Source organism: Euprymna scolopes, chromosome 14 (assembly GCF_053919585.1).
Source record: "Euprymna scolopes isolate OS-2025 chromosome 14, ASM5391958v1, whole genome shotgun sequence".
Lineage (NCBI taxonomy): Eukaryota > Metazoa > Mollusca > Cephalopoda > Sepiida > Sepiolidae > Euprymna > Euprymna scolopes.
The window spans coordinates 90,512,315-90,538,477 of record NC_136495.1 but is presented as its reverse complement, the minus strand read 5'-3'; the positions used below and the strand labels follow the sequence as shown (position 1 = coordinate 90,538,477).

The following is a 26,163-nucleotide window of genomic DNA, read 5'->3' as shown; positions in this document are numbered from 1 at the left end:
TTTTTTAATATTCGTTTGAATTTTTGATGCCATCAATTCCATAATCATTTGCGACGACGTGTTTTTTTGCGAATTTGATATTCAAAAATATTTCTTTTTGAATATTCGTTTGCATTTCTGAAGCAATCAATTACATAATCACTTGCGACGACGTGTTTTTTTCCGAATTTAATATTCAAGAATGTTTGTTTTTAAATATTCATTTGCATTTTTGATGCCATCAATTACATAATCACTTGTGACGATGTGTTTTTTTTTACGAATTTGATATTCAAAAATATTTTTTATTTAATATTCGTTTGCATTTTTGGTGCCATCAATTACATAAACACTTGCGGCGATGTGTTTTTTTGCAAATTTAATATTACAAAATATTTGTTTTTAAATATCCATTTGCATTTGTGATGCCATCAATTGCATAAACACTTTCGACGATGTGTTTTTTGCGACTTTGATATTACAAAATATTTGTTTTAAATAATCATTTGCATTTTTGATGCCATCAATTACATACGAGCTTGCGATGATGTGTTTTTTTGCGAATTTAATATTCAAAAATATTTCTTTTTAAATAGTTGTTTGCATTTTTGATGCCATCAATTGCATAAAGGCTTGTGACGATATTTTTTTTGTGAATTTGATATTAAGCGATATTTGCTTTTGAATAATTATTTGCATTTGCGATGCCATCAATTACATAAATACTTGCGTCGATGAATTTTTTGGCGAATTTGTTATTAAACAATATTTGTTTTTGAATATTCATTTGCATTTGTGATGCCATCAATTACATAAATATTTGCATCCATGAGTTTTATTCTACTTTGATATTAAACAATATTTGATTTTGAATATTTATTTGCATTTGTGATGCCATCAGTTACATAAATACTTGCGAAAATGCGTTTTTTTATGAATTTGATACTAAGCAATATTCGTATTTGAATATTCATTTGCATTTGTGATGCCATCAATTACATAAATATTTGCATCCATGAGTTTTATTCGACTTTGATATTAAACAATATTTGATTTTGAATATTTATTTGCATTTGTGATGCCATCAGTTACATAAATACTTGCGAAAATGCGTTTTTTTATGAATTTGATACTAAGCAATATTCGTATTTGAATATTCATTTGCATTTGTGATGCCATCAATTACATAAACACTTGCGACGATGTGTGTGTGTGTTTTTTTTTGTTGCGAATTTGATATTAAACATTATTTGTTTTTGAATAGTCATTTGCATTTGTGATGCCATCAATTACATAAATACTTGCGTCGATTAGTCTTTTTTCCGAATTTGATATTAAACAATATATGTTTTTATATATACATTTGCATTTGTGATGCCATCATTTACATAAATACTAGGGATGATGTGTTTTTTTTTTTGCGACTTTGATATTAAACAATATTTGTTTTTATTTCTTTGCATTTGTGGTGTCATCAATTACATAAATGCTTGCGTCGGTATGTTTTTTTCGAATTTGATATTAAGCAATATTTGAATTTGAATATTCATTTGCATTTGTGATGTCATCAATTACATAAATACTTGTGACGATATGTTTTTTTTTGCGAATTTGTTAATAAACAATATTTGTATTTGAATATTCATTTGCATTTGTGATGCCATCATTTACATAAATACTTGCGACGATGCGGTTTTTTTTTGCAAATTTGTTAATAAACAATATTTGTATTTGAATATTCATTTGCATTTTTTATGCAATCTATTACATAAATACTTGCGAAGATCTGTTTATTTTTGTTGTGGTGGCAACCACTTATTTGCATATGCGAATAACATAACACTATAAATGGCAAGCCTAGGTTGGCCTTGGTGTGTATTACTCAAATGCCACCAGAAGTGACGCCGAAGAGCGTACATGTCCTCCCACCAAGACTCTCTGACTCGACACCGTCATTGGTACATATTGTAAATATACCTTTTCTTTAATACACTTATTATTGCGTTATCTTGTTGTTTGCGTCTTCATTGTATTTCCTTACTAATTATTGTTCAACCTTGCAACCACAACAGTTGGCGACGAGATATGAAGCGTCAAATATAACAGTTTGACGAAGAACTATTTTAAAAAAAAAAAAAAAAGTACAACGCAAAGGTTGACCATTTTTTGTAAGGAATGCAAAGTGTTGACGAGCAAACGGATTTTACGCTAAAGAGAAGTTTCAACTCAAGTGAAAGAAAAAAAAAACTCTTACGTGGCAAAAGCGACAATTTACGCCGTTTTCTGGGAATCCGACTTGCAAATGAATGTAAAAGTGAATTTTTGTTTGTCGCTACACGACAAATCTTACTAAAGGACCAACTTGCAAACGAAAAGCGAACTTTGTTCTGTCGCAAAAACGACAGGTCAGACCCGTATTACGAAAAGCAAGGAAGTAACCTACGAAAAAAGTTCACCAGTGGATTCTAATTACTGTTCTCCGTAAACAAAACAACAACTAAAGGACTTTTTAATTAATGTTTTGGTTGACGTCGGTACTAAAAGGAAATACCACAGCTAAAACTAAAATTCAAGGAAAGGATTTTTTTTCTTGAAGTTGTCACTGAATAACGGATAATACAGTAAAACGTCACGGAAAAAAAAGGTAATCTCAATTTAAGAGGTATTTTAATTACTAAAATACTAGAGAAAAAAAAACTCAAAGAACTAAATGTACTGCATACATTTATTCAATTGTGACTCGATTAAAAAAAAACAAAAAAAACCCAAACTTTTATTTTGTGGAAAGAGTTACTTATTAGTAAGTGCCTAAAAACGGAAAGTCAATTCCATTTCGTGATTCCAGATAAACCTGTTTTATTTTTTTTTTTTTTTGCAGCGTGACTCGCAAAAAGAATATATTATTGCAAGCAGCGATATTATTATTGAAAACAGGTGCTTACAGCAATTTGCTTTTTTGTTGTAACCCAAACCGGTGTATATTGTACATGGTACAATATTTTTTTTAACTACACACTAAAAAAAAACAAAAAAACATGGAAGACTTATCAAAAATGTTTATGCAATTTTTACAAGCACAGGTTGAGCGAGATGAACGCAGACAAGCTACACAAAACGAGCTTTTGCAAACACAAATACAGGCACAGGCTGACCGCGAGTAAAAGAGAGAGGACAGATTATTGAAATGGCAGCAGGAACAAGAAGAAAAGCAGAAAATGGCACAATTAAAGCAGAAAAAACTGCAATTGGAACAGGAAGAAAGGCATAAGAAACTACAATTGGAATATGAAGAAAGACAAGAGGAACGTTTTGCTAAAACACTGGAACTACTAAAGAGTAATCGAGAAAATGTCGATAGTGTTAATTTCTCCCATACAACTATTTTTAATAGCATGGACACATTTCATTATGTGCCTGAGGAAGAGAAGAATTTTGAAGCATACTACACAAGATACAAGGATGTTTTTCAACTGGACTGTAAAAATTGGCCAAATAGTCAGAAAGTGAGCCTCTTACTCAGAAAATTGGCTACATCAGAACACAGCAAATTCGAAGATTACATATTACCTAAAAAAAACTGCGGAATTAGAGTTCATGGAAGCTGTAAAATTACTAAAAGAATTATTTAATCCAAATATATCTCTTTTTTATAAAAGATGGCTGTGCATGAATCTAAGAAAGATGGACAACCAAGATTACTTGACATACGCATCAGTTGTCAATAAAAACTGCGATAATTTTAAGCTTGCAGAACTAACGGTAGAAGATTTTAAATGTCTAATCTTCGCTCAAGGGTTAGTTTCCACGAAAAATGCAGAAATACGCAGACGAGTGTTGTCTAAGCTGGAATCTGAGCAAGATTTAACCCTCCAGAAACTAGCAGAGGACTGTGAAAGGACCATTACACTAAAAAAGGATTCAAAACATATAGAAGAATCCGGAGTGGCATATGTAAGAAAAGTTAGAAAACCATACGCACCAACCAAGAACTTTACAAAGAAAAGCAATGGAACGGGATATTCCAAAGATAATAACCATAAATATAGTACAGAATATAACAAGCCTCTTCCTAGATATAACTGTAAGAGATGTGCAGAAAAGCATTAGGAATCAGATTGTCCTTATAAGAAGAAAAAATGCTACATTTGTAAGAAGGTGGGACACAAAAGCGATTGCTGCAGATATAAAGATTTCACCAGAAAGAGAGTACAGCAAACAAAATCAAATACAAAATTAGACAAAAATCGGCGAAAATACGTAAAAGTGGAAATATTTAAAACATCAATAAAGTTACAACTCGACTCCGGCTCCGATGTTTCTATAATAAACCTGAATACATGGAAAAAGTTGGGAAAACCGGCCATGATGAAAACTAGTAAAGCAGCCCGGACGGTAACCGGTGGTGGTATAAAATTTGAAGGAGAAGTTGTCCTTCCGATAAAATTGAAAGGGATTTCGAAGAAATTGAAAATATTCGTACTAAAAAATAGTGAAAATCTGTTTGGAATAGATTTAATTGAGAAATTCGGACTATGGGATAAGCTAATCAATACATTCTGTAAAAAATTAGAATGTTCTTCTCCAACAACAGTAAATATAAAAGACGATTTAAAAGATTTATTTCCTGAGGCATTCACGACTAACTTAGGTCGCTGCAATAAATTCAAGGCCTCGTTTGAACTTAAAGAAAACGCCAGCCCAATTTTTAGAAAAAAGCGAAATGTTCCGTTAGCTGGGTTGGAAAAGATTGATAAAGAATTAAATAGATTGGAACAGACGGGAATTCTATCAAAAATAGAACACAGCGAGTGGGCAGCCCCCACCGTATACGTAAAGAAAAAGAATGACGAAGTTAAAGTGTGCGCAGACTTTTCGACAGGTCTAAACTCCCTATTAAAAGATCACCATAACCCTCTACCAAGCCCAGAGGAAATATTCACGAAGTTGAATTGGGGTAATATCTTCTCCAAGACAGACTTGAGCGACGCGTATTTGCAAATACCGGTCGAGGAGAATTGCTAAAAAATACTATGCATCAATACGCATAAGGGATTATACAAATACAACCGATTGCCTTTTGGCATCAAAGTAGCGCCTGCCATCTTTCAGCAAGCGATGGACACCATGCTAAGTGGTATTGAGTGCGCATGTGCATACCTGGACGACATTGTTGTCAGGAGCAAATCCCTAGAAGAACATAAGGAACATTTGAAACAAGTATTTACTCGAATACAAGAATTCGGCTTTAAAGTAAAAGAAAGTAAATGTGACTTTTGTATGAGCGAGATTAAGTATCTTGGACACATAATAAACAAAAATGGACGACGTCCAGACCCAGACAGATCTGCGGCAATAAAAAATATGCCAGCACCCGATAATGTAACAACCTTGCAGAGTTTCTTAGGACTCGCAAATTATTACCAATCTTTTATTGAAGGAATGCATAACTTGCGAGCCCCCTTAAATAATCTGCTTAAAAAGGATACACCGTGGAACTGGACGCAAGAATGTCAAACCGCTTTTGACAAAATAAAGAGCGCACTAACATCCGAATTATTCTTAACGCACTTTGACACAAACTTAAAAATAGTCGTCGCTAGTGACACTAGCTCCTACGGCTTAGGAGCATGCATTCAACATATTATGCCGGATGGGTCTAGAAAACCAATAGCGCACACTTCGAGAACGCTGATACCAGCCGAAAGGGCATATTCACAAATCGAAAAAGAAGCGTTTCACCGATATTTATATGGTAGACAATTCATACTTGAAACTGACCATAAACCGTTAGTCACGATCTATGGATCAAAAAAAGGATTGCCGGTATACACCGCAAATAGATTGCTGCGCTGGGGTACAATACTACTTAATTACGATTTCCAGATACAACATCTAGCATCAAAAAAGATTTGCCATGCGGATGGACTGTCAAGACTGATACCACAGAAACACAATCTGGAAGAATCAGTCATTGCAGCAATTCGGACAAATGTTGAAGTAAAAAATATGGTAGCAAACATCATTAAGGAACTACCCGTAACTTTGTCGGACATTAAAAGGGAAGCCGAGAAAGACGAATATATAAAGGACATAAAAGAGAAAATTATAACGGACACAAAGGTGCAGGAAGTTTTCTCCATATGTGACGATGTGTTACTGTACAGCGAGAGAGTGGTAATACCCAAAACATTGCAGAATAGGATGTTAAGAGATTTCCACACAGGACATCCGGGGATAAATCGAATGAAGTCGTTAATGAGAAGCTACGTATACTGGCGTAACATGGACACTGACATAGCGACAACAATTGATAAATGTAAAGGATGCCAGTTAGCGGCAAAATCTCCACCTATAGTACACAAACCTTGGCCGAAAACCGACCAACCATAGTCGAGAATCCACATGGACTTCGCTGGTCCAGTAGGTGAAAACTATTATTTAATTGTAGTGGATAGTTTCACAAAATGGCCGGAGGTAATGCGTTGCAGGAATCCAACAACGAACAACTCAATAGGGTTCCTACACGAGTTGTTTGCAAGATTCGGTGTACCAGACACACTGGTCACTGACAACGGAACGCAGTTCACATCCGCAGAGTTTAAGGAATTTTGCGACACGTTCCGCGTGAAGCACATCACGACTCTGCCGTATCATCCAAGGTCGAACGGCCTCGCGGAAAGGTTCATGGACACGCTAAAACGAGCGTTAAAGAAATCCATTGGAACACCAACAGAAAAAGCTTTGCAACGATTCTTGCAAGTATATAGGATTACTCCACATCCTAGTACACCATCAAACATATCACCAGCTGATCTAATGTTTGCCAGAAAGGTGAAATCAGCGTTTGACAAACTATTGCCAAGGCAGGCAATTATCCGAAACACTACACACACGAGAAGAAAGAAATATAACTCGGGGGATCGAGTATATTTTAAGTGCTACAGAAATAACACATCTTACTGGGAATGTGGAGTAGTGGATAAACGCATTGGTGATTGTACATACATGATTAAAGGTCCACAGAATATACATAAAAGGCACCTAAATCAGATAAAAAAACATCATATGATGATGATACGACAACAGTCGAAGAGGAGGACACCATAGATATCATATACGAATCTTTTAATTTGGAACCGCCTCAAAATGCACCTGAACCCCGAAGATCAGGTAGGAAAAGAAAAGTGAATGAACCATTAATGGTAAACCCAAAAAGAAAAAGATATTGAAATCTGTGTGACTTCAAATCTTGGGAGGGGGGTGTTGTGGTGGCAACCACTTATTTGCATATGCGAATAACATAACACTATAAATGGCAAGCCTAGGTTGGCCTTGGTGTGTCTTACTCAAATGCCACCAGAAGTGACGCCGAAGAGCGTACATGTCCTCCCACCAAGACTCTCTGACTCGACACCGTCATTGGTACATATTGTAAATATACCTTTTCTTTAATACACTTATTATTGCGTTATCTTGTTGTTTGCGTCTTCATTGTATTTCCTTCCTAATTATTGTTCAACCTTGCAACCACAACAATTTTTTACCTAAATACGAGCGATGATGTGTATTTTTTGGAGAATTTATATTAAACAATATTTTTATTTGAATATTTATTTGCATTTGTGATACCATCATTTACATAAATACTTGCGATGATATGATTTTTTTGCGAATTTGATATTAAACAATATTTGTTTTTGAATATAAATTTGGATTTGTGATATCATCAATTACATAAATGCTTGCGATGATGTGTTTTTTGCGAATTTGATATTAAACAATATTTGTTTTTGAATATTAATTTGGATTTGTGATATCATCAATTACATAAATGCTTGCGACGATGTGTTTTTTTGCGAATTTGATATTAAACAATATTTGTTTTTAAATATTCATTAGCATTTGTGATGCCATCAATAACATAAATACTTGCGACGCGGTGTGTGTTTTGCGACTGTTATATTAAACAATATTTGTTTTTGAATATTAATTTGCATTTCTGATGCCATCAATTACATATATACTTGCGACGATATGGTTTTTTTTTTGCGAGTGTGATATTAAGCAATATTATTATTTGAATATTCATTTGCATTCGTCATGCTATCATTTAAATAAATACTTGCGACGATGTGTTTTTGTTTTTGCGAAATTGATATTAAACAATATTTGTATTTGAATATTCATTTGCATTTGTGATGTCATCATTTACATAAATACTTGCGACGATGTATTTTTTTGCGAATTTGATATTAAACAATATTCGTATTTGAATATCCATTTGCATTTGTGATGCAATCATTTACATAAATACTTGCGATGATGTGTGTTTTTTGCGAATTTGATATTAAAAAATATTTCGCATTTGTGATGTCATCAATTACATAAATATTTCCGACGATGTGTGTTTTTTTGCGACTTTGATATTAAACAATATTTGTTTTTGGATATTCATTTGCATTTGTGATGTCAATACTTGCGAAGATGTGTTATTTTTTTTTCTTTTGTTTTTGCGAATTTGACATTAAACAATATTTGTTAATGGATATTCATTTGCATTTGTAATATCATCTATTACATAATAACTTGCGACAATGCGTTTTTTATGTGAATATGTGATTAAACAATATTCGTTTTTTAATACTCATTTGCATTTGTGATGTCATCAATTACATAAATACTTGCGAAGATGGACAGTTAGGATAGTATTTGAAGATAGTATTCCCCTCCCATATTAATCCGTGGAAGTCTTTCTTTATTTTTTTGCTTTCGATACCTCGACGTAGAACCTTCCGGCATCACCTTATAATTAGCTTCCATTAATGGGAATTGTGAAGTCGGCTTATGATTTTTGGATTGGAGAATCTTATTTAAGGTCTGGTTTTGGGTAGTACCAGGCATAATTGACAAAAAAGATTTAAAAACAAGAAAATTAGCAGAACAGGATAAGTAGAGTCAAGTTGTTTTGAGTTTTAAGTCAAAAATGCAATAAGAAAAATAAATTCAAATAAAATAAAATATAAAATAGAAATAAGCAAACAAATTATATATATATATATATATATATATATATATATATATATATATATATATATATATATATATATATATAGTGCACAAGTGTAGGCATTATTAACAGTTATTGATAAGAATTATTTAACTTAGCTCTGAAAACACTGACCCCGTCTTCTGAGGTGATCTGCCGGGTCGGGGTCGCTCAGAATCTTGGTTTTTCTTCTGTCCGCATCCTCTGTTGAGCATATCAACCCATACATTAGAGTCGCCCTCAACGTATTCCAACATGAATTTGTAACATAATATCTCCTCTTGCCATCTTCATATTTTTGTGTTGTTGAATTCTCGTTGGTCCAAACACATCAGCGATCTGTGGTCTGTAAAGATAACGAAGGGATGGTTGTGTAGAAATATGCCTCACGTCTGTTGTGGACTTTTTTTTTTTTTTACACAGTAGTCACCACTTACCAAGGCCCGGAAGCCACTCAGAGATAAGGGTTATTGCAAGTACATTACGTTAGTGTGGAGATTTGATGAAGTGTTTACTTAAGGGGGTGGTTCATTAGGAATTTGTTCATGTTGGACTTGAACACATCCAAGATGTAGTCAGGTGGGAAGCAGGCAGACGGAACAGAGTTCCACAGGCGTGCAGTTCTAAGAAAGAAGCTTTGTTCATGGAATCCGCGTTTTGATTTAGGCACAGATATAAAGTGGGGGAAATTTTTCACAGTGGATTCAGCTAGACGGGTGTTTTTCGTGAAAGATTGGCGAGGGGGGACCAGAGATTGGAGCTCAGACGAGCACCTGCCATGGAAATAACGATAAAACAAGGATAGGCTCGCAACGTCTCTTCTGTGGGAGAGAGGTTGCAGGGTAGAGAAAAGGGCATCCCCCACTAAGCCACGAAGTCTATTTTGTATTCTGTTAAGGCAGGATAGGCTGTTTTTAGCAGCTCCTGCCAAGATATGGCAGCAGTATTCCATCCTTGGACGTACTTGGCTTTTATATAGATAGAGAATTGCATCAGTAGTGAGATATCTTCTGGAGCGGTAGAAGGATCCCACCATCTTTCCAGCGACCTTGGCAACAGACTTGATGTACGTGTTCCATTTCAGATCAGGAGTAAAGGTCAAACCCAGAAGCTTGTCAAAACACGGAGCCTCACCCAGACGAGAGCCATCCATCACAATTGATGTCAGAGCGTTGATGATGTAAGGATAGGAGTTTGGTTTTGGATGTATTAAAGGTAACCAGCCACATCTTATCCCACTGAACCACGCGCTCGAGATCAGAGGAGAGAGAATCAGAGAGAACTTTGTCATTTACAGCCTTTGATGTGTTGCCGTAGATGGTCGTGTCATCAGCATAGATGTCAACAAATTATTTAAGTATGTGTTTAGGGAGGTCATTGATGTAGATCAGGAAGAGAGTTGGGCCCAGGATTGATCCCTGAGAGACTCCTACATTTATATTGCAGGCCTCCGATTTTTGTCCATCTACCACTGTTTTTGAATATTCATTTGCATTTGTGATGTCATCATTTACATAAATACTTGCGACGATGAGGTTTTTTGCGAATTTGATATTAAACAATATTGGTATTCGAATATTCATTTGCATTTGTGGTGCCATCATTTACAAAAATACTTGCGACGATGCCTTTCTTTTTGTTGCGAATTTGATATTAAACAATTTTTTTTTTTTAATATTCATTTGCATTTCTGATGTAATCAATTACATAAATACTTGTGACGATGTATTTTTTTGTGAATTTGATATTAAACAATATTTGTATTTGAATATTCATTTGCATTTGTAATGCCATCATTTACATAAATATTTGTGACGATGTGGGTTTTTTTTCGAATTTGATATTAAACAATATTTGGTTTTAATATCCATTTGCATTTGTGATGCTATCAATTACATAAATACTTGCGTCGGTGTGTTTTTTGCGAATTTGATATTAAACAATATTTGTATTTGAATATTCTTTTGAATTTGTGATGTCATCAATTACATAAATACTTGCGACGATGTGTTTTTTTTTCGAACTTGATAGTAAATAATATTTGTATTTGAATATGCATTTGCATTTGTGATGCTATCATTTACATACATACTAGCGATGATATGTTTTTTTTTCGAATTTGATATTAAACAATATTTGTTTTTCAATATTCATTTGCATTTGTGATGTCATCAATTACATTAATACTTGCGACGATGGTTTTTTTTGCGCATTTGTATATTAAACAATATTTTTTTTTGAATATTCATTTGCATTTGTGATGTGTAGCGGACCAGGATATAATACCCTAGCTGGCCACAAGGAAATAATGAAACAAATGGAATTGAAGGAAACAAAGACTCAATTGATGGATAAGATAAACGTCGTTTATTTGCTGTTGAAAGAATGGGCGTTTTAGTTATAAAATGCGTTCATGTCCGCGCGTATGTAACCAATGTTCGTTGCACGATGGTGTTGTAGCAAGAAAAGGAAATGTGCGTTTTCATTCAAGTTCGGGTCACTATCGTTTGTTCGCGTGTGGGAAGAGAAATAAGTGTTGTAGTGAAAATTGAGAATGATAATCCAACGTGTAGACACTGAAGAGGATATGAATGTTAACATCAGTTAGCAGTCAGCTTTGCGAAGGTGTTCTCAGGGACCAGTAGTAGATAGAGAGAGAAAGAGTGTAGGTACTGTCTGTTGGCTCGTGCCCCATACAAAGTAATAAGTGGGCGTGATGCGTGCGAGCGTGCGCCTCCCGAAAGAGGGGTGGCTGGTTAACCCAACCTCTCTGGTTGAGAGTTGGTCATAAAAAGGGTTAGAAACAGATTGTCTCTTTGTTTTATACTCGTTTCCGGTGGTCATTTGCGCATGTGTATATTTCCTTAGAATGCAGAAGCGACGTCGTCCATGTGTGCGTTCATGTGCGCGTGTGTGAGTACATATGTGTGCATTAGCGCGTGTGTATATACACGTGAATGTGAGTGTATGTACGCAAACGTGAATATGTGTACATGTGTGGACGTGGGCGCGTATGTTTGTGTGCGCGTATGTATATGACATAGCTTGAAATGTGAATGTGTGTTTTTGTGCGAGACTAGAAAAGGCTCGCACAATACTCCCCTTCCTAGGGAAAAAAATACATGCAATGTATATATATATATATATATATATATATATATATATATATATATATATATATATATATATATATATATATATATATATATTTTTTGTGAGTAATGTTTTCGGCAGTTGATTTTTTTGTCCTGTTTTTTATTTTTGCTGTTGATGTGGTTGTTTGAAAAACGTCAAAAGGAACGGAATGTCAAAAACGGAGTGTGTTCGTAAAAAAAGGTATTTACTTACGCGTGGAAAATGCGTTTACTCTTTTTTAGGCTGACATTTGTTTGTTTGGTTTCTGTTGTGTGCTGACATGTGCAAAGAGTTGCTTGGACAGAGAAGTGAATTGTTCGTTTGGAAGGAAAATTTTTTTGTTTCGTGGTGACGTCGTGTGTGTGTGTGCCCAGTTGACGGTATCTTCGCATGTAAGTCTGCGGTAATGTGTGCATCATTTGGACTGGCGCTAGTTGTGCGTTTGTTCTTGTTGAACGATGAGTTTGGTTTCCGTTGTCTTTGCATGTGCGTCTGCGGTAGTGTTTGCACATTGTCTGTACGGGCGTTTGTTGTGTATTCGTTCGTGGTTGCTGGCTGTCAACGAAACTTCCAGTTTTGAGTTTATCAGCGTGCGTGGGGCATCTCAACTCGTATTGTTGATTCAACTTCTTCCTACGTGTTGATAGGAATGTCCTGTTTTTTTGTTGTTGCGTCTGCTGTGCGGGAGGGAATTGCATAGGCCTATGTGATTTGCTCCTCGCGTTTGTTGCAGGGTAATGTCAGGAAACCGTGAAAATGTTTGTCGTGCTCGAATTTGTTTTTAAAATTCGGTAAGAAGTGTACAGCTCTGTGTTCGTTTATTGCCGAGTCTGACGAGGGTTCATCATTGTTGTTCGTAGTTGTCCTTGTCGGTAGCAATTTTCTTGTTGAAAAGATCGTTTTTTTCTTTATCAAATAAAACGCGCGTTTCGCTCAAAACAATTAATTTAAAAAAAGGTAGGGTCGCCATGCTTGTTCGGTTCGCATTAGTCGGGCGGGAGTTAGTTGTGGACTTGTGGCATAGGAGAAAATGCGTGCTCCTCTCGCATTCCGAGGGAAAATGAATTGTCTCGAGGAAGAAACGAACGACGTGTTAAATTGAATTAAACGAACAGGAATGTCTTTGGTGAAAGAAACAAGTAAAAGAAAAGGGTACCACACGTGGTTAGTTTTGCGTGCGTCTTTCGCTGTTAGCTGGTGAGAAAGAAAGTTTATACCTTGGCATGCGTCTCTCGTTAAGTGGTGAAGAGGAAAAGTTTATTTTTATAGAGAAAGAGTCTGTGTGTGTATGAGTGCTTCGTTCAACCCCATCCATTTCATTTAAATAAAGGGGTCACCAAATTTGTAGGGGACTAGGATATATAAATACCCCAATCCCGTTACAAAAGAATAATGAAACGAATGGGAATTGAAGGAAACAAAGACTCAAGTAATGGATAAGATAAACGTCGTTTATTTGCTGTTGAAAGAAATGAATATTTTAGTTATAACATGTCCGCGCGTATGTAACCAATGTTCGTTGCACGACTGGTGTTGTAGCAAGAAAAGGAAATGTGTTTTCATTCAAGTTCGGGTCACTATCGTTTGTTCAAGCGTGGGAAGAGAAATAAGTGTTGTAGTGAAAATTGAGAATGATAGTCCAGCGTGTAGACAAAGAAGAGGATATGAGAGTTGACATCAGTTAGCAGTCAGCTACGCGAAGGTGTTCTCAGGGACCAGTACTAGATAGAGAGAGAAAGAGTGTAGGTACTGTCTGTTGGCTCGTGCCCCATACAAAGTAGTAAGTGGGCGTGATGCGTGCGAGCGTGCGCCTCCCGAAAGAGGGGCGGCTGGTTAGCCCAACCTCTCTGGTTGAGAGTTGATCATAAAAAGGGTTAGAAACAGCTTGTCTCTTTGTTTTATACTCGTTTCCGGTGGTCATTTGCGCATGTGTATATTTCCTTAGAAAGCGGAAGCGACGTCGTCCATGTGTGCGTTCGTGTGCGCGTGTGTGAGCACATATGTGTGCGTTAGCGCGTGTGTATATACACGTGAATGTGAGTGTATGTACGCGAATGTGAATATGTGTACATGTGTGGACATGGGCGTGTATGTTTGTGTGCGCGTATGTATATGACATAGCTTGAAATGTGAATGTGTGTGTTTTGTGCGAGACTAGAAAAGGCTCGCACAGATTCCATCAATTACATAAATACTTGCGTCAATGAGTTTTTTGTGAATTTGATATTAAACAATATTTGTTTTTGAATATTCATTTGCATTTTTGATGCCATCATTTACATAAATACTTGCGACGATGTGTTTTTTTTTGCGAATTTGATATTAAACAATATTTGTTTTTGAATATTCATTTGCATTTGTGATGCTATTAATTACATAAATACTTGCGACGGTGTGTTTTTTTTTGTGTGAATTTGATATTAAACAATATTTGTTTTTGAATATTCATTTGCATTTGTGATGCCATCAATTACATAAACACTTGCGACAATATGTTTGTTTTTTTTTTGTTTTGTTTTTTTTTGTTTTTTTGTAATTTTATATTCAAAACTCGAAACCTGACTAAGGGGAAACAAAAAGGTGACAGCTGTAAAATAAGATACAGTCGGGTGTGAGCATATAGAAGACAGTATTTCTTTCATTGGGGAGAATATGTTTTGCTTACTTGGAGTCATTTTTTTTTTTTTGTATGTTAATTCATGCGTCAGTGGAAAAAAAGAACGACAGATTTTTGTACATGAAACGGTATTCGGCAGTTGAAAACTTTAATTTCAACACCCCATTCAACTTTGATATATATCGGAAAATTACAGTTAAAACTCCAACAAGCTTATTCAACGAAGAGAATCTCTCTACTTCGATTATAGAGCTGTCTTGAAAATATATTCACAACCAGTAAGCATGCTAGTTAACATCTGATTAGCAGAATTAAGACAATTCAAATCATAACTAAGGAAAGCCAGGTTATCTTCCCTCAGCCACGCTGGCCCAAACAGCCATCACTCGAAAACCATTTTAAATATGTTCAAGGATATACCTTTTGAGATAAGGTCAGCAGGATGATTTTCCATCTTCACATATTTAAACTTCACAGTTAAATCTTTATCACAAAGACTGTGGATCATCGTTTTTATGTCCTTTAAACGATTATGAGTGAACTGTCATTGGTGTTAATAGAGTCAGCCAAAACCCAAGACAAAACCACTTGTGCATCTACAATGATGATCATGGAATCCAGCACCTTTAAAGGAAATATTTTAACCTAAACAGAAATATGCTTCATGCATAAATGCACAGCTAACAGCTCCAAGGTGGGCAAATCCTCCTAACGGAAGGTACCACTCTTGCTTTAGCAAATATCAACCTAGCTTCACTATGCTAACATAACTATACTGCTATTCCAAAGGCCAGGTTTGGGGCATCACAAAAAACTATCCAAGTGGTTTGAATACTAAAAGAGAAGTTTATTTACATATTTACATAGAGATAAATACAGTGTGTTAATATGCAGGGGGAAATCTCTGCTCATAAGGGTCCGGTGAAAACCGGTGACTAGGTTCCGGGTTGGTTACCTATCTCCATATAACACCTCCCCCCCCCAACCCAATTTCTCCTTGGAGAATTTTGCTTAATACCGTTTGTTTTTAGGTCTGGGGCTCAGTCAGATAACTTTTCTTTTTACCTTTGTACTTTTTCTCCTCAACACCGTTTGAGGGGGTGGAGCTAATGAGGAAACTGGTACTCTCTGACCAGGAATACAAGATACTACTCTCGGATTAGATTGTGCTATGGGTAGAGTAATATTAAAAGAGTCATACAATACTTCTAAGGGCAGTTCATTAACTTCTGCCTGATTCATATGCCTGCGACAGTCAAATTTACTATTCTTACCGAATATAGCATGTGCCCAATTCTTTTCATAATCATCCCCTTCTCCCATAGCTTTTCCCAGTTCTATAGTTCAAGAATATTTTGTCACCAGGTTTGTAGAATCTTGTTGAATGATTTTTTCTCATTGCTGTTGTCTTGGTTGCATTTGGTAAAATCCTATCAAATATGGATCTGATATTCTACGCAAACATTAGTTCAGCTGGTGACAAACTGGCATTAGCATTTGGATTAGGAGTGATCCTGTACACAGACAAAAAAATTTCAAGACTCTTCTCATCAGTGTCTATGCCTTGGTTTTTCTTAAAGCTCTTTTGAACGTGTCAACAAATCTCTCTGCGAGGCCGTTTGACCTTGGATGGTATATTTCAGTTGTTAAATATTAAATCTCTTTGCTGGTAAATTGAGTGCCATTGTCACTGAAAATAGTTTTAGGCACTCCAAAACGACTGAAGAGATGTCTTAATGCATCTATAATACTAGTCGATGTCGGATTTTTACACTTAAGCACTGCCGGCCATTTTGTAAAGCTGTCAACAACCACTAAGAAGTAATGTCCATTCAACGGACCTGTATAGTCAATGTGTAACCGCATCCATTGTTCATCCGTCTTTGTCAACGGTTGTATCTGTACAGGTGGTGCCTTTACTGCTAGCGGGCACCCTAGTCACTCTCTTACCATTTTTCGATGTTCCGGTCCATATTAGGCCAATATGTATATCCGTACATCAAGGTCTTTATTCTGGACATGCCTGAATGACCGCTATGGAATTCTTTTAGCATTCTCTTTTGCAGTGTGGTCGGTATGACGACTCTGTCTGTGAGCAAATCGAAAATGGCGAAATTTTTTAGTCTTTCTTTGATTTGTCATTTAGCTGCACCTGGTTTTTTGTTCTTACAATGAATTCACCTGTTTCTGCTGCCTTATTGATGTCGTCCAGAGTCACTGGTAACTCTCGAATCGTGTTGCACGGCAGTCTGGAGAGTTCTTTTTCCTCTCTTAATGCAGCTATCACTGTGTCCTCTAAAGGTTCTGCACACTTTTGAATCAATCTGGATAGTCCATCTGCATGTCCGATATTTTTGGATGAAATGTACTCCATTTTAAAATTATAATTCAACAAAATTATGCTCCATCGTTGAAGTCTGTTTGCAGTGTGAGTGGGTATGCCTTTTTTAGATCCAAAAATAGTCAACAAGGGCTTGTGGTCAGTCTGCAACGTAAAAATCCTGCCATGAATAAATCTATGGAATTTTCTAATTGCATAAATTATTGCCAGACTTTCTTTTTCAATTTGAGAATAGTTTCTCTCTGTAGGCAAAGTGATCTGGAAGCATGAACTATTGGCTTTGTTGATTCGTCTTCCAGTTTGTGGAGAAGTACTGCTCCTTTACCATAATCACTTGCATCTGACGCCACAATCAATTCTTTCTGAGGATTGAAGTGTGCCAGTGTTAAATCAGATAGCAGGCATTTCTTAATCTCTTCAAATGCACTTTTGCACTCTTTTGACCAAATCCACTTTCGTCCTTTTTTAAATAATTTGTTCAATGGTGCTCTCAACTTATGCATTTTGGGGATATAGATAGCATAATATTGTGCTAAACCCCCAAAAGATTGTAACTGGGCAACATTGCTAGGTGCTGACATCCTCTCAATGGCTTCTGTTCTCTGAGGATCCGGTCTTCTGCCTTGGCTGTCAATGATTTGACTCAGATCTGTTTTAAAACAATTCACATTTTTCGGCACTCAATTTGAAACCAAATTCTTCAATTCTTTGGAAAACGGTTCTGATATGCTCCTTATGTTCCTGCACATTTTTACTCTTTACAAGAATGTCATCCAAATATGCGATTGCAAAACCTAAATCGGCAAACATCGTGTCCATTATTTGCTGAAATAACGCTGGAGCTACTTTCAAACCAAAAGGGAGTCTTTTGAATCTGAAGAGTCCTAAATGAGTCTTGATACACAAATTCTTCGACCATTCTTCACTGACTTTTACCTGAAGGTAAGCCTCAGATAAATCAATTTTGGAGAAAATTTTCCCTCCATTCAGCTTTGTAAAAATGTCTTCAGGGGATGGGGGGAGAGATAACTATGATCTATAAGACAGTCATTGAGGCCTGTAGAAAAATCGGCACATACCCGAATCCTCTTAACATATACAGTGGGGTTTGCCCACTCAGAATAGTCAACTTTTTCGACTACACTATTTTCCTGCAGTCTCTGCAGTTCAATTTCTTTTGAGGAAAAAGTCACGTTTCTTTTTGGCTTAAAAACAGGTTTCACATTTTGCTTTACTTCAAAATTCACTTCAGTCTTAGTACACATACCTAACCCCTCAGAAAAAAAACCCTGCGGAATTCACTTTTTAAGACCGTAAGAAAATCCTCATTTTGTTTGGAATTTTTCATTTCAGCTACACTCACACTGTTACAAAATGAATTCCGAAAAGGCAAGAATTTACACCTGGAACAACTGACACTTTTGTAGAAAAAGTTTTAGATCCAAGGGATACACTGCAATTAAATTCTCCCATGAATTTTAATTTCTTGCCGGATACTCCTTTGGCAATTCTAAATGTTTTTTCGAGTTTTGGACACCCAATCCTCTTCCAGGTCACTTCGTCGATAATTGAAATATCGCTACCTGTATGCAAATGTAGTTTCACTATGTGATCATTTATTTTGCTATTGACAAATTTTCTATTACTTCCTTGTCTCACTGCTTCTTTTGACAACACCACATTTACTTTAGACTTAAATTTTTGTCTTTTTTTATTTTGTTTAGTTCGGCACTAGGAGGCTCGGTGTCCGACTAAACCACATTTGGCACAAGGTTGGTCTTTAAAAGAGCAATTTTTTCTTAAGTGCAAACCAGCACAGCTCAACATTCAAAACTTTTCCCTTTGTTTTGGGAAAATGTTTTTTGTTTTACCATTAGACGTGGGATGTAGTTTTTCCCTCTATCCTAGTGGCATCCCTTTTTACACTTATCAATTTCTGACATTCTCCTGTCACTTTTAGCAAGTTAATTTCTGGATCTTGCTCCATAATCGATAAAATCCTTCACCTTAAATCCTTGTCCTTCGGTGCTGTCAGTCCCTGAACAAATATATAACACTTAAACATGTCAACTGACAAATCTTTTAATTTAAATAGTTCACACTGGGCATTGACTTTACCCGCATATGTGACAATATCATCAGTTTCTTCTTTTTGCATGTTCAAGCACTTATACCTTGTATGAAAAAGGCTGTCTCTTTCATCAAATATCGAATACAAAATTCGAACAGTTTCCGAAAAATAAATATCTTCCGTTTTTTTGGTAAAATCAAATTCGTAAATTTTATGCTTTCCTCCGTACCCAATTTCTGGAGTAGGAGTGTGATTCTTTCCTTGTCCGACCATTTCTCAAATCTTCTTGTAAAAATCGTCTCGAACTTAAAATAATAGGCAGGGAATGTATCATCTCGTTCTGGGTCGTATTTGAACTCAATTAAAGACTTGGCTATACCTTCTGCTAAAAAAAAGTCTAGATGCGCCATCTTCAGATTTTTGTGATAACACAGTTAGTTTCACATAATAGACGATTCTCTGTAGTTTGTTGAATGACGAGTGATTCAAAACGTTCTTGCTGACTCAACATCCGTTTTTGAAATTCAATTTGAGCTATTTGCTGAGTGATCAAGCTTTCAATTTCAATGTTATTTGTTCGGAAAACATTTTTTTTAACGCACAAATACAAAGTCAACGTATACAAAATTTTGTTCCAAAAAATAAGATGTTCCCCTTCAGATCTTGTCACAAAAAAAAATTGTATGCACTTGAGAAATGTTCGAAGAGAAAAAAAAATTCACTATACAAAATATCAATAGTTTACATATTTTCAGAGATCCTTTTCGTCTATTTCAAAACGTAAACTTCTATTAAGAATTTCTTTATGGCAGAAAAACAATTTCCACAGTACAATTCTTTTTATCGTATTAACCAAAACAAAACACCTCCGAATTGCTTTTCAACACGAGACGATATGCTGTCAACTTTTCAGAAAGTTCAAAGAAAAACGCCAATAAGAATATAAAAATTCTTTGTACTTTCGTGAATACTTGTCTTTCGCTTTCTAAGAAGTATTTCCTTAATCGGATATAAACTCTTTGAGAATTTTTTTTTTTTTCAAATTTTGCGCTCCCACGTGCTCACTTTTTTTTTCTTTTACTGAGTTCATATCTCGTCTCCGTCGCCAATTTAATATATCCTAAGATGGCCTATTATTCGGACAATCACAGATACTTTCCGAAATTTTACTTTAAAGATTCTTGTCGCCATCACACAGTGCAAGTGGGGTGGGAGATGGGCTGCTTTGAGCGACTGACTCGCTGGCTTTGTGACTCCCTTCACCTTTTTGCCTGGTACACGTATCTAGTAGTCGGCCTTTAACTGACCTGTGAGTGTGTGCGCTTCTCTCTCGCCCCATCTCCCTCTTCACCTCTCTCTCTTGTTCTCTATCTCTCTCCCAATTTGAAACGACCTGTCCGTTCTTCCTCCTTTTTGCCCTTGGCTATTGGCCAATCAGGATCCTTGTGGAACTTCTCGCAACGCCACAGTGCCCCGTTTTATGTGCCCTTTTAAAAAAAATCAGTTTGGAGGTTGGCCATCTTGGAAGAAGCATCCTTTAGACTCCGTTGCTGACCGCTTTTCGGCAACGTATTTTGTATATTTTTTATCCTTTTCTGACAGTGGAGTGCCTTTTAAAGGAATGTATTGAAGTGTTTGTAGGCACCTCCCTTTCCAAGAAGAACATTCGACGTGCCGTCGATAAATTTCATCTTATTTAAACGTTGGGTAGAGAGCCCAACTATAAGAACTGTATTGAAGTGTTTGTAGGCACCTCCCTTTCAAAGAAGAACATTCGACGTGCCGTCGATAAATTTCATTTTATTTAAACGTTGGGTAGAGAGTCCAACTATAAGAACAGTGTCGGAATTTTTGAGTAAACTGCTTACTCCGAAGAAAGGAGGAATAAGGAGACAGACAGAGACACTGACAACCCTTCATGAAAAGGAGAGTGGACCATTTGTTTGGAACCCTATTTCGGGCGAGAGAGACATTTTAAAAAAACCTTTGAAGGTTCGTTTATTTGTGAAAAAAACGCGTCTTAAAGGACTCCCTGTTTTGAAATGTTTATTCTCTTTTCATTCAGACTTCAAGTAAGCCTTTGATATTAAGAACATTTTCTATATTTTGAAAAGTCTCCCTTTTGAGAGACCATTTTAATGTGAATTTTTGCCCAGTTGCCTTTTTTCCTTTTTATATTGAATGCCTTTTTGTCTTTGATTTTTTCTCCCTTTTTTTTCTATTTGTTACTTAGTAAATTTTATTTTACAAGCTTTTGGGAATTCAAAACAACCAGCCACCTTTTTCTTTAAATAAACATTTATAATTCTAACAGTTTACAGGGTCTCAATTAATTACCTTTTATTTCTCTTTGTGTTGTTGCATGATATTATTTTCTCTTTTTTTTACCCCAATCGTTTCCCAAAAAGACGAGTTTTGGCGACACCCCCAGAAATTTTCGTCACTTTGCTTTGAAGGTTCTCATGTCTTATTCGTTTACAAACGACATAAGACATTGTTCTTTAACGCACAACACTTTGTCTTCGTATTTCCATATCTTATGCATTTACTAACTGTATAAGATATTTCTTTAAAATTCTAAGCATTTTTGCTAATTACTAAACCACGTGGTCAGGACGCTGAACACGTTGGTAAATTTATTCCATTAGTCCTCTTGACATATCTTATTTTTCTTTTTCTTCTCCATACTTAGAATTTCTTTATTAAAATTAAAATTTTGAACAGACCCTTTTGTTCCAAGGTGGCAGGTTGTTTTATTCCCAATAATTTTATGTTTTATTGAATGTTTTATTGAATGTTTTATTGGGCATTTTTGTAAGCTGACATCTCTCATTTCCAACTTGCACTGTGTGACACTTCCCATGCCATAGTTTCCCGCCTCTTTTTGAAAATTTTGTCCGTTGGGACGCCATTTGAAAATTCTTATAACGCAAATTCTAACCCTTTGTTTTGCATTTTTTAGTAGAAGTTGCTACCCATATATTTAAAAAAAAAAAATAATTTTGTGATATTCGTCCACGTTAATTTTATATTTTAATATTAACAAGAGATTTGTTTCTCATTAGTTAATTTAATGGTTCTTGTTCATTTTTGTATATCTAAATATTGTAATGCCTGCCACGTGGTACATTTTGGCACTCCCGTGCCTGGGGTGAATATTTAGATTAAAGTTTGAGTTTCTTCAGCTTTAGTTTGCCCTCAGTCTGAGAAAGACGAATTCCTTTGTAGTTTTGACATATATGTTCCCTCCTTCTCTAGAACTGAGCCTCCTTTGTTCCTTTTTTAGAAATTTTATAACAGATTATTGGAGTTTTAAGCTGTCTTATTAATTATATTTTAGGTAACACTGTTGAAAAATTTTTGGAGAACGCCCCTCCCTCAACCTCAGCTAAAACAAGCTTTCTTGAATCCCACTATAATGTAACCCCCAAGCTGAAATGCCCGTTTTTTGACCCAGCAAGTTTGGATAACAAGCTGGCTTACCTAAATTTCTACCGGGAGTTTGAGAATTGTGTGCTGAGTGTGGGAAGCAAGTCGCTCATGTTGGTGATTTTAAAGAATCACCTCAAGGGTTACGCTCACCAAATAGTAAGCCACCTCTCTATTTCGGATGCTAATTTCGATACAGCTGTCGAAATTTTGGAACGGGAGTTCCTAGATAAGAAGTACATAATAAATTATATTTTTAAGTCCCTTAGTGACTCTAAACCTCTTAAGGATTCCGGTGGTGACAGCGTCAAGATATTCTTGACCAGGATTAAGGCTCAGATATATGAGCTTAGAAATTCCTTTGAATTGGATTTTTTGGAGGAGGGTACTCCAGGTAATCAACTTTTGAGTTGTATTATTTTCGAAAAACTCCCTGCGTTGTTTAGACGGGAGATTATTCGTTTGGTGGGTGATAACTACCCCTCTCTGAGCGACATTCTGGACAACTATTCGGAGGTGATTCGTACGTTGGAAATCACTAGAACTGGGCCGAGCTTTCCTGTAAGGCCGGTTGTCAAACAGAGACCCTTCAGTACTAAGTTCAAACGTAGTAGTATCATCAAGAAGCCCGCCACGTTGGAGAATTTCTTTGTGAAGCCCGAGCCGGTGCAATATAAGTGCAATTTTTGCCGGTGCAACACTCATGCTGCTTATTATTGTACTAAGTATGCATTGCTTAAAGACCGTCTACAACATTGCAAGGCTGTTAAGTTGTGCATCCGCTGCACTAGCCCTGCTCATACCTCCAAGAGTTGTCCGGGTAATAAAGGTCGCCTCCGGCCATGCTGGAAGTGCCAGAGCTGTGAACATGCAGGTGCTTTGTGCCCTGACATGGGGAAGGCTCAGTTGACGGCTAATCCTTGCCTGCAGATGGGGGATGCAAATCTTCTTCTGCCTATAATAGAGATTAAGTTAGTTTGCGGTGACGTAGAAAAGACTTTTAATTGTTTAGTGGATTCAGGCAGCCAGCGCTCCTATTTATCTGATGGAGTATTGGATATTTTGAATTGTCGCTCGGTGACCATGAAGAGGAGGAATTTTACTATCAAAACCTTCCTTGGTTCTGCACAAAGGAGTTTGCATGAGCTTGATTTGTGCGTGAAGTTACCGAGCTCTGAATGTTCTGTCGCTTTCCTTGTGGATAAGGGATTGGATCTGCAGTTCCATATTAGCGGTCTTAATGCCGCGGTCGAAAATATGCGGGCCTGTGGCCTCAAGCTGGCTGCTGATCTGTCATGTGTTCGAGATGATAGCATTGCAGTGCATGGGTTGATAGGTGTAGACTTGTTAAAGTACATGGGACCTATGCAGCTGACTCCCTGTATGAATGGTTCCGCCTTCAAGTTTCCTCAAGGCCTAGTCCCCTTTGGTGATGTGGCAGATTTGATGACGTCTGCTGAGGAAGGTGCAACTGTTAGTGGCCTCAATTACAGCCAGGTTATCTCGAAATATGCCCAATGTCCTGTGACACACGTTTATTTCGTCCTTGATCCAAAGTCGAAGTATTTCGATCCCTTGGACAGCTTTTCTGAATCCTCTGTAGAAAGATCGATAGATAAACTATTTAGTTTAGAGACATTAGATATTGTGGAGGATTCGGTTAGTGATTATGATCGAGATAAAATAGCATTGTTTCACGATTCAATCTCATATCGTAACATATGTTAATTTACCCTGGGATGAGGACAAATTACCTTTAGTTCCATCCAATCATCAGGTAGCGTTAAAGGTACTTGATCGGGTTGTCACCCGTTTGACCAAACAAGATTTGTATAAAGATTATTGTCAGGTTTTTTTGGAGCAAGAAAAGGAGGATATAATCGAAAGAGTGCGGGTGGATCCGGAGGATTTCAGCCATTACACTTGGATCCCTCACCGACCTGTTGTGAAGGCAGATGGTCTCAGCACCACTAAGATCAGGCCTGTATTTAACTGTTCATTGCGAACGGGAGGACGGCCTTCTTTGAATGACTGTGTGTACTCAGGAGTTAATCTTTTTACGGATATGTTGGATTTATTATTGAAATTCAGGATGGATCGATATGTCCTTTTGGCAGACGTACGTAAGGCCTTCCTGATGATTCGGTTGGAAACTGAGAGGGACAAGAATCGTTTTTGTTTTTTTGTGAGATTTAACGATGAACTTGTGTGTTATCGTTATAAGACTCTAATCTTCGGGTTTATAGCTAGCCCTTTTATTCTCAACTTTGTCATTAAGCATCATGTTGAGAAATATCCCCCCAGCTTGTGTAGGGAGATGCTGTTGAGCAATTTCTATGTGGACAACCTCGTAAAGACACATGCCTCTCCAAATGTTTTGCTAGACTTATACCAGGATGCAAGGAGAATTATGCAGGAGGGTAATTTTTCTCTGAGGTCCTGTAACTCGAATAGTGAGGACTTGACAGCATGTATGAAAGTGGATGGCAGTTTTGTCTCGCATGGTTCACCTGTAGAAAAGGTGCTGGGATATTTATATGACCCAGGACAGGATGATTTGCGTATTGCAATTAATTCCGATGAGCCAGCCGCTGATACGAAAAGGGGTATACTGTCTCAGAATTCTTCCATTTTTGACCCGTTGGGGCTTTGTTTACCCTTAACCATCAAGGGGAGAATACTTCTCAGTGAAATTTGGAGAACCCAATTAACTTGGGACCAAAAGGTCCCTTTAGATTTGCAGAATACCTGGAACCGATTGTATCGGGATCTAACACTTCTTCACAGTTTGAGGTTTGCAAGATGTGTTGTTGACTCCTCTGCACCTGCCTCGCTGTTGATATTTTGCGATGCGTCACAACAGGCCTTTGGATTTGCAGCCTACGTTTTTCAGTATGGTTCAGCCAAACTAATATTTTCTAAGGCTAAAGTTGCCCCCTTAGTAAAGAGAACTTTGCCTTCTCTGGAATTGTTGTCGGTCTTTCTGGCAATGAAGTGTATTCCGAACATTTTGAAGGTCTTCCCACGAAAAGTGGTGAAGGAGATAGTCGTGGCTGTGGATGCTCAGGTGGTGTTGTTCTGGATTCTGTCAGAAAATGTTAAGACAAAATCCATATTCACTCGGAATCGTTTGAGGGATGTTCGAGAGGGGATAGGAAGGCTGACCGAGCAGGGATTCAATCTGGTGTTCAAATATGTGAATACCCTCGATAATCCAGCTGATCTGATCACACGAGGAATCACGCTGGATAAGTTTAAGTCGCAGATGCAATTTTGGTTGACAGGGCCCAGCGGGTGGCTGGTGAAAGCATTTCTTGGCCTGCGAATGCTTTGAACTGTCTGAGTTCTGATAATCAGATGATGGTACTGACCACCACCACCACTAACTCGCCAGTGATACAGGATGTTATCACTGTAATGAATTTTGAGAAATTTTCATCCCTGGCTAGACTCTTGCGAGTTTTGTCTTATGTAGTTAGGTTTGTGCTAAAACTGCGCAAGTCCGTAGCTGAACCTGAGCTAGAGGCCAGGATTTACTTGCTTAG

At 36.8% G+C, this 26,163-nt stretch overlaps 1 protein-coding gene across 1 annotated transcript in view; it reads left to right on the top strand.

Moving 5' to 3' along the window:
- LOC145292776 (uncharacterized) overlaps positions 1-25,952 on the top strand; it is a 64,066-nt gene extending 38,114 nt beyond the window's left edge. The window contains exons 2-3 of the mRNA XM_080138813.1: positions 22,530-24,277; positions 24,468-25,952. Coding sequence (XP_079994939.1) covers positions 22,530-24,277; positions 24,468-25,952 — 3,233 coding nt within the window. The remainder of the gene's footprint in view (positions 1-22,529; positions 24,278-24,467) is intronic.
- The last annotated feature ends 211 nt before the right edge of the window (positions 25,953-26,163 follow it).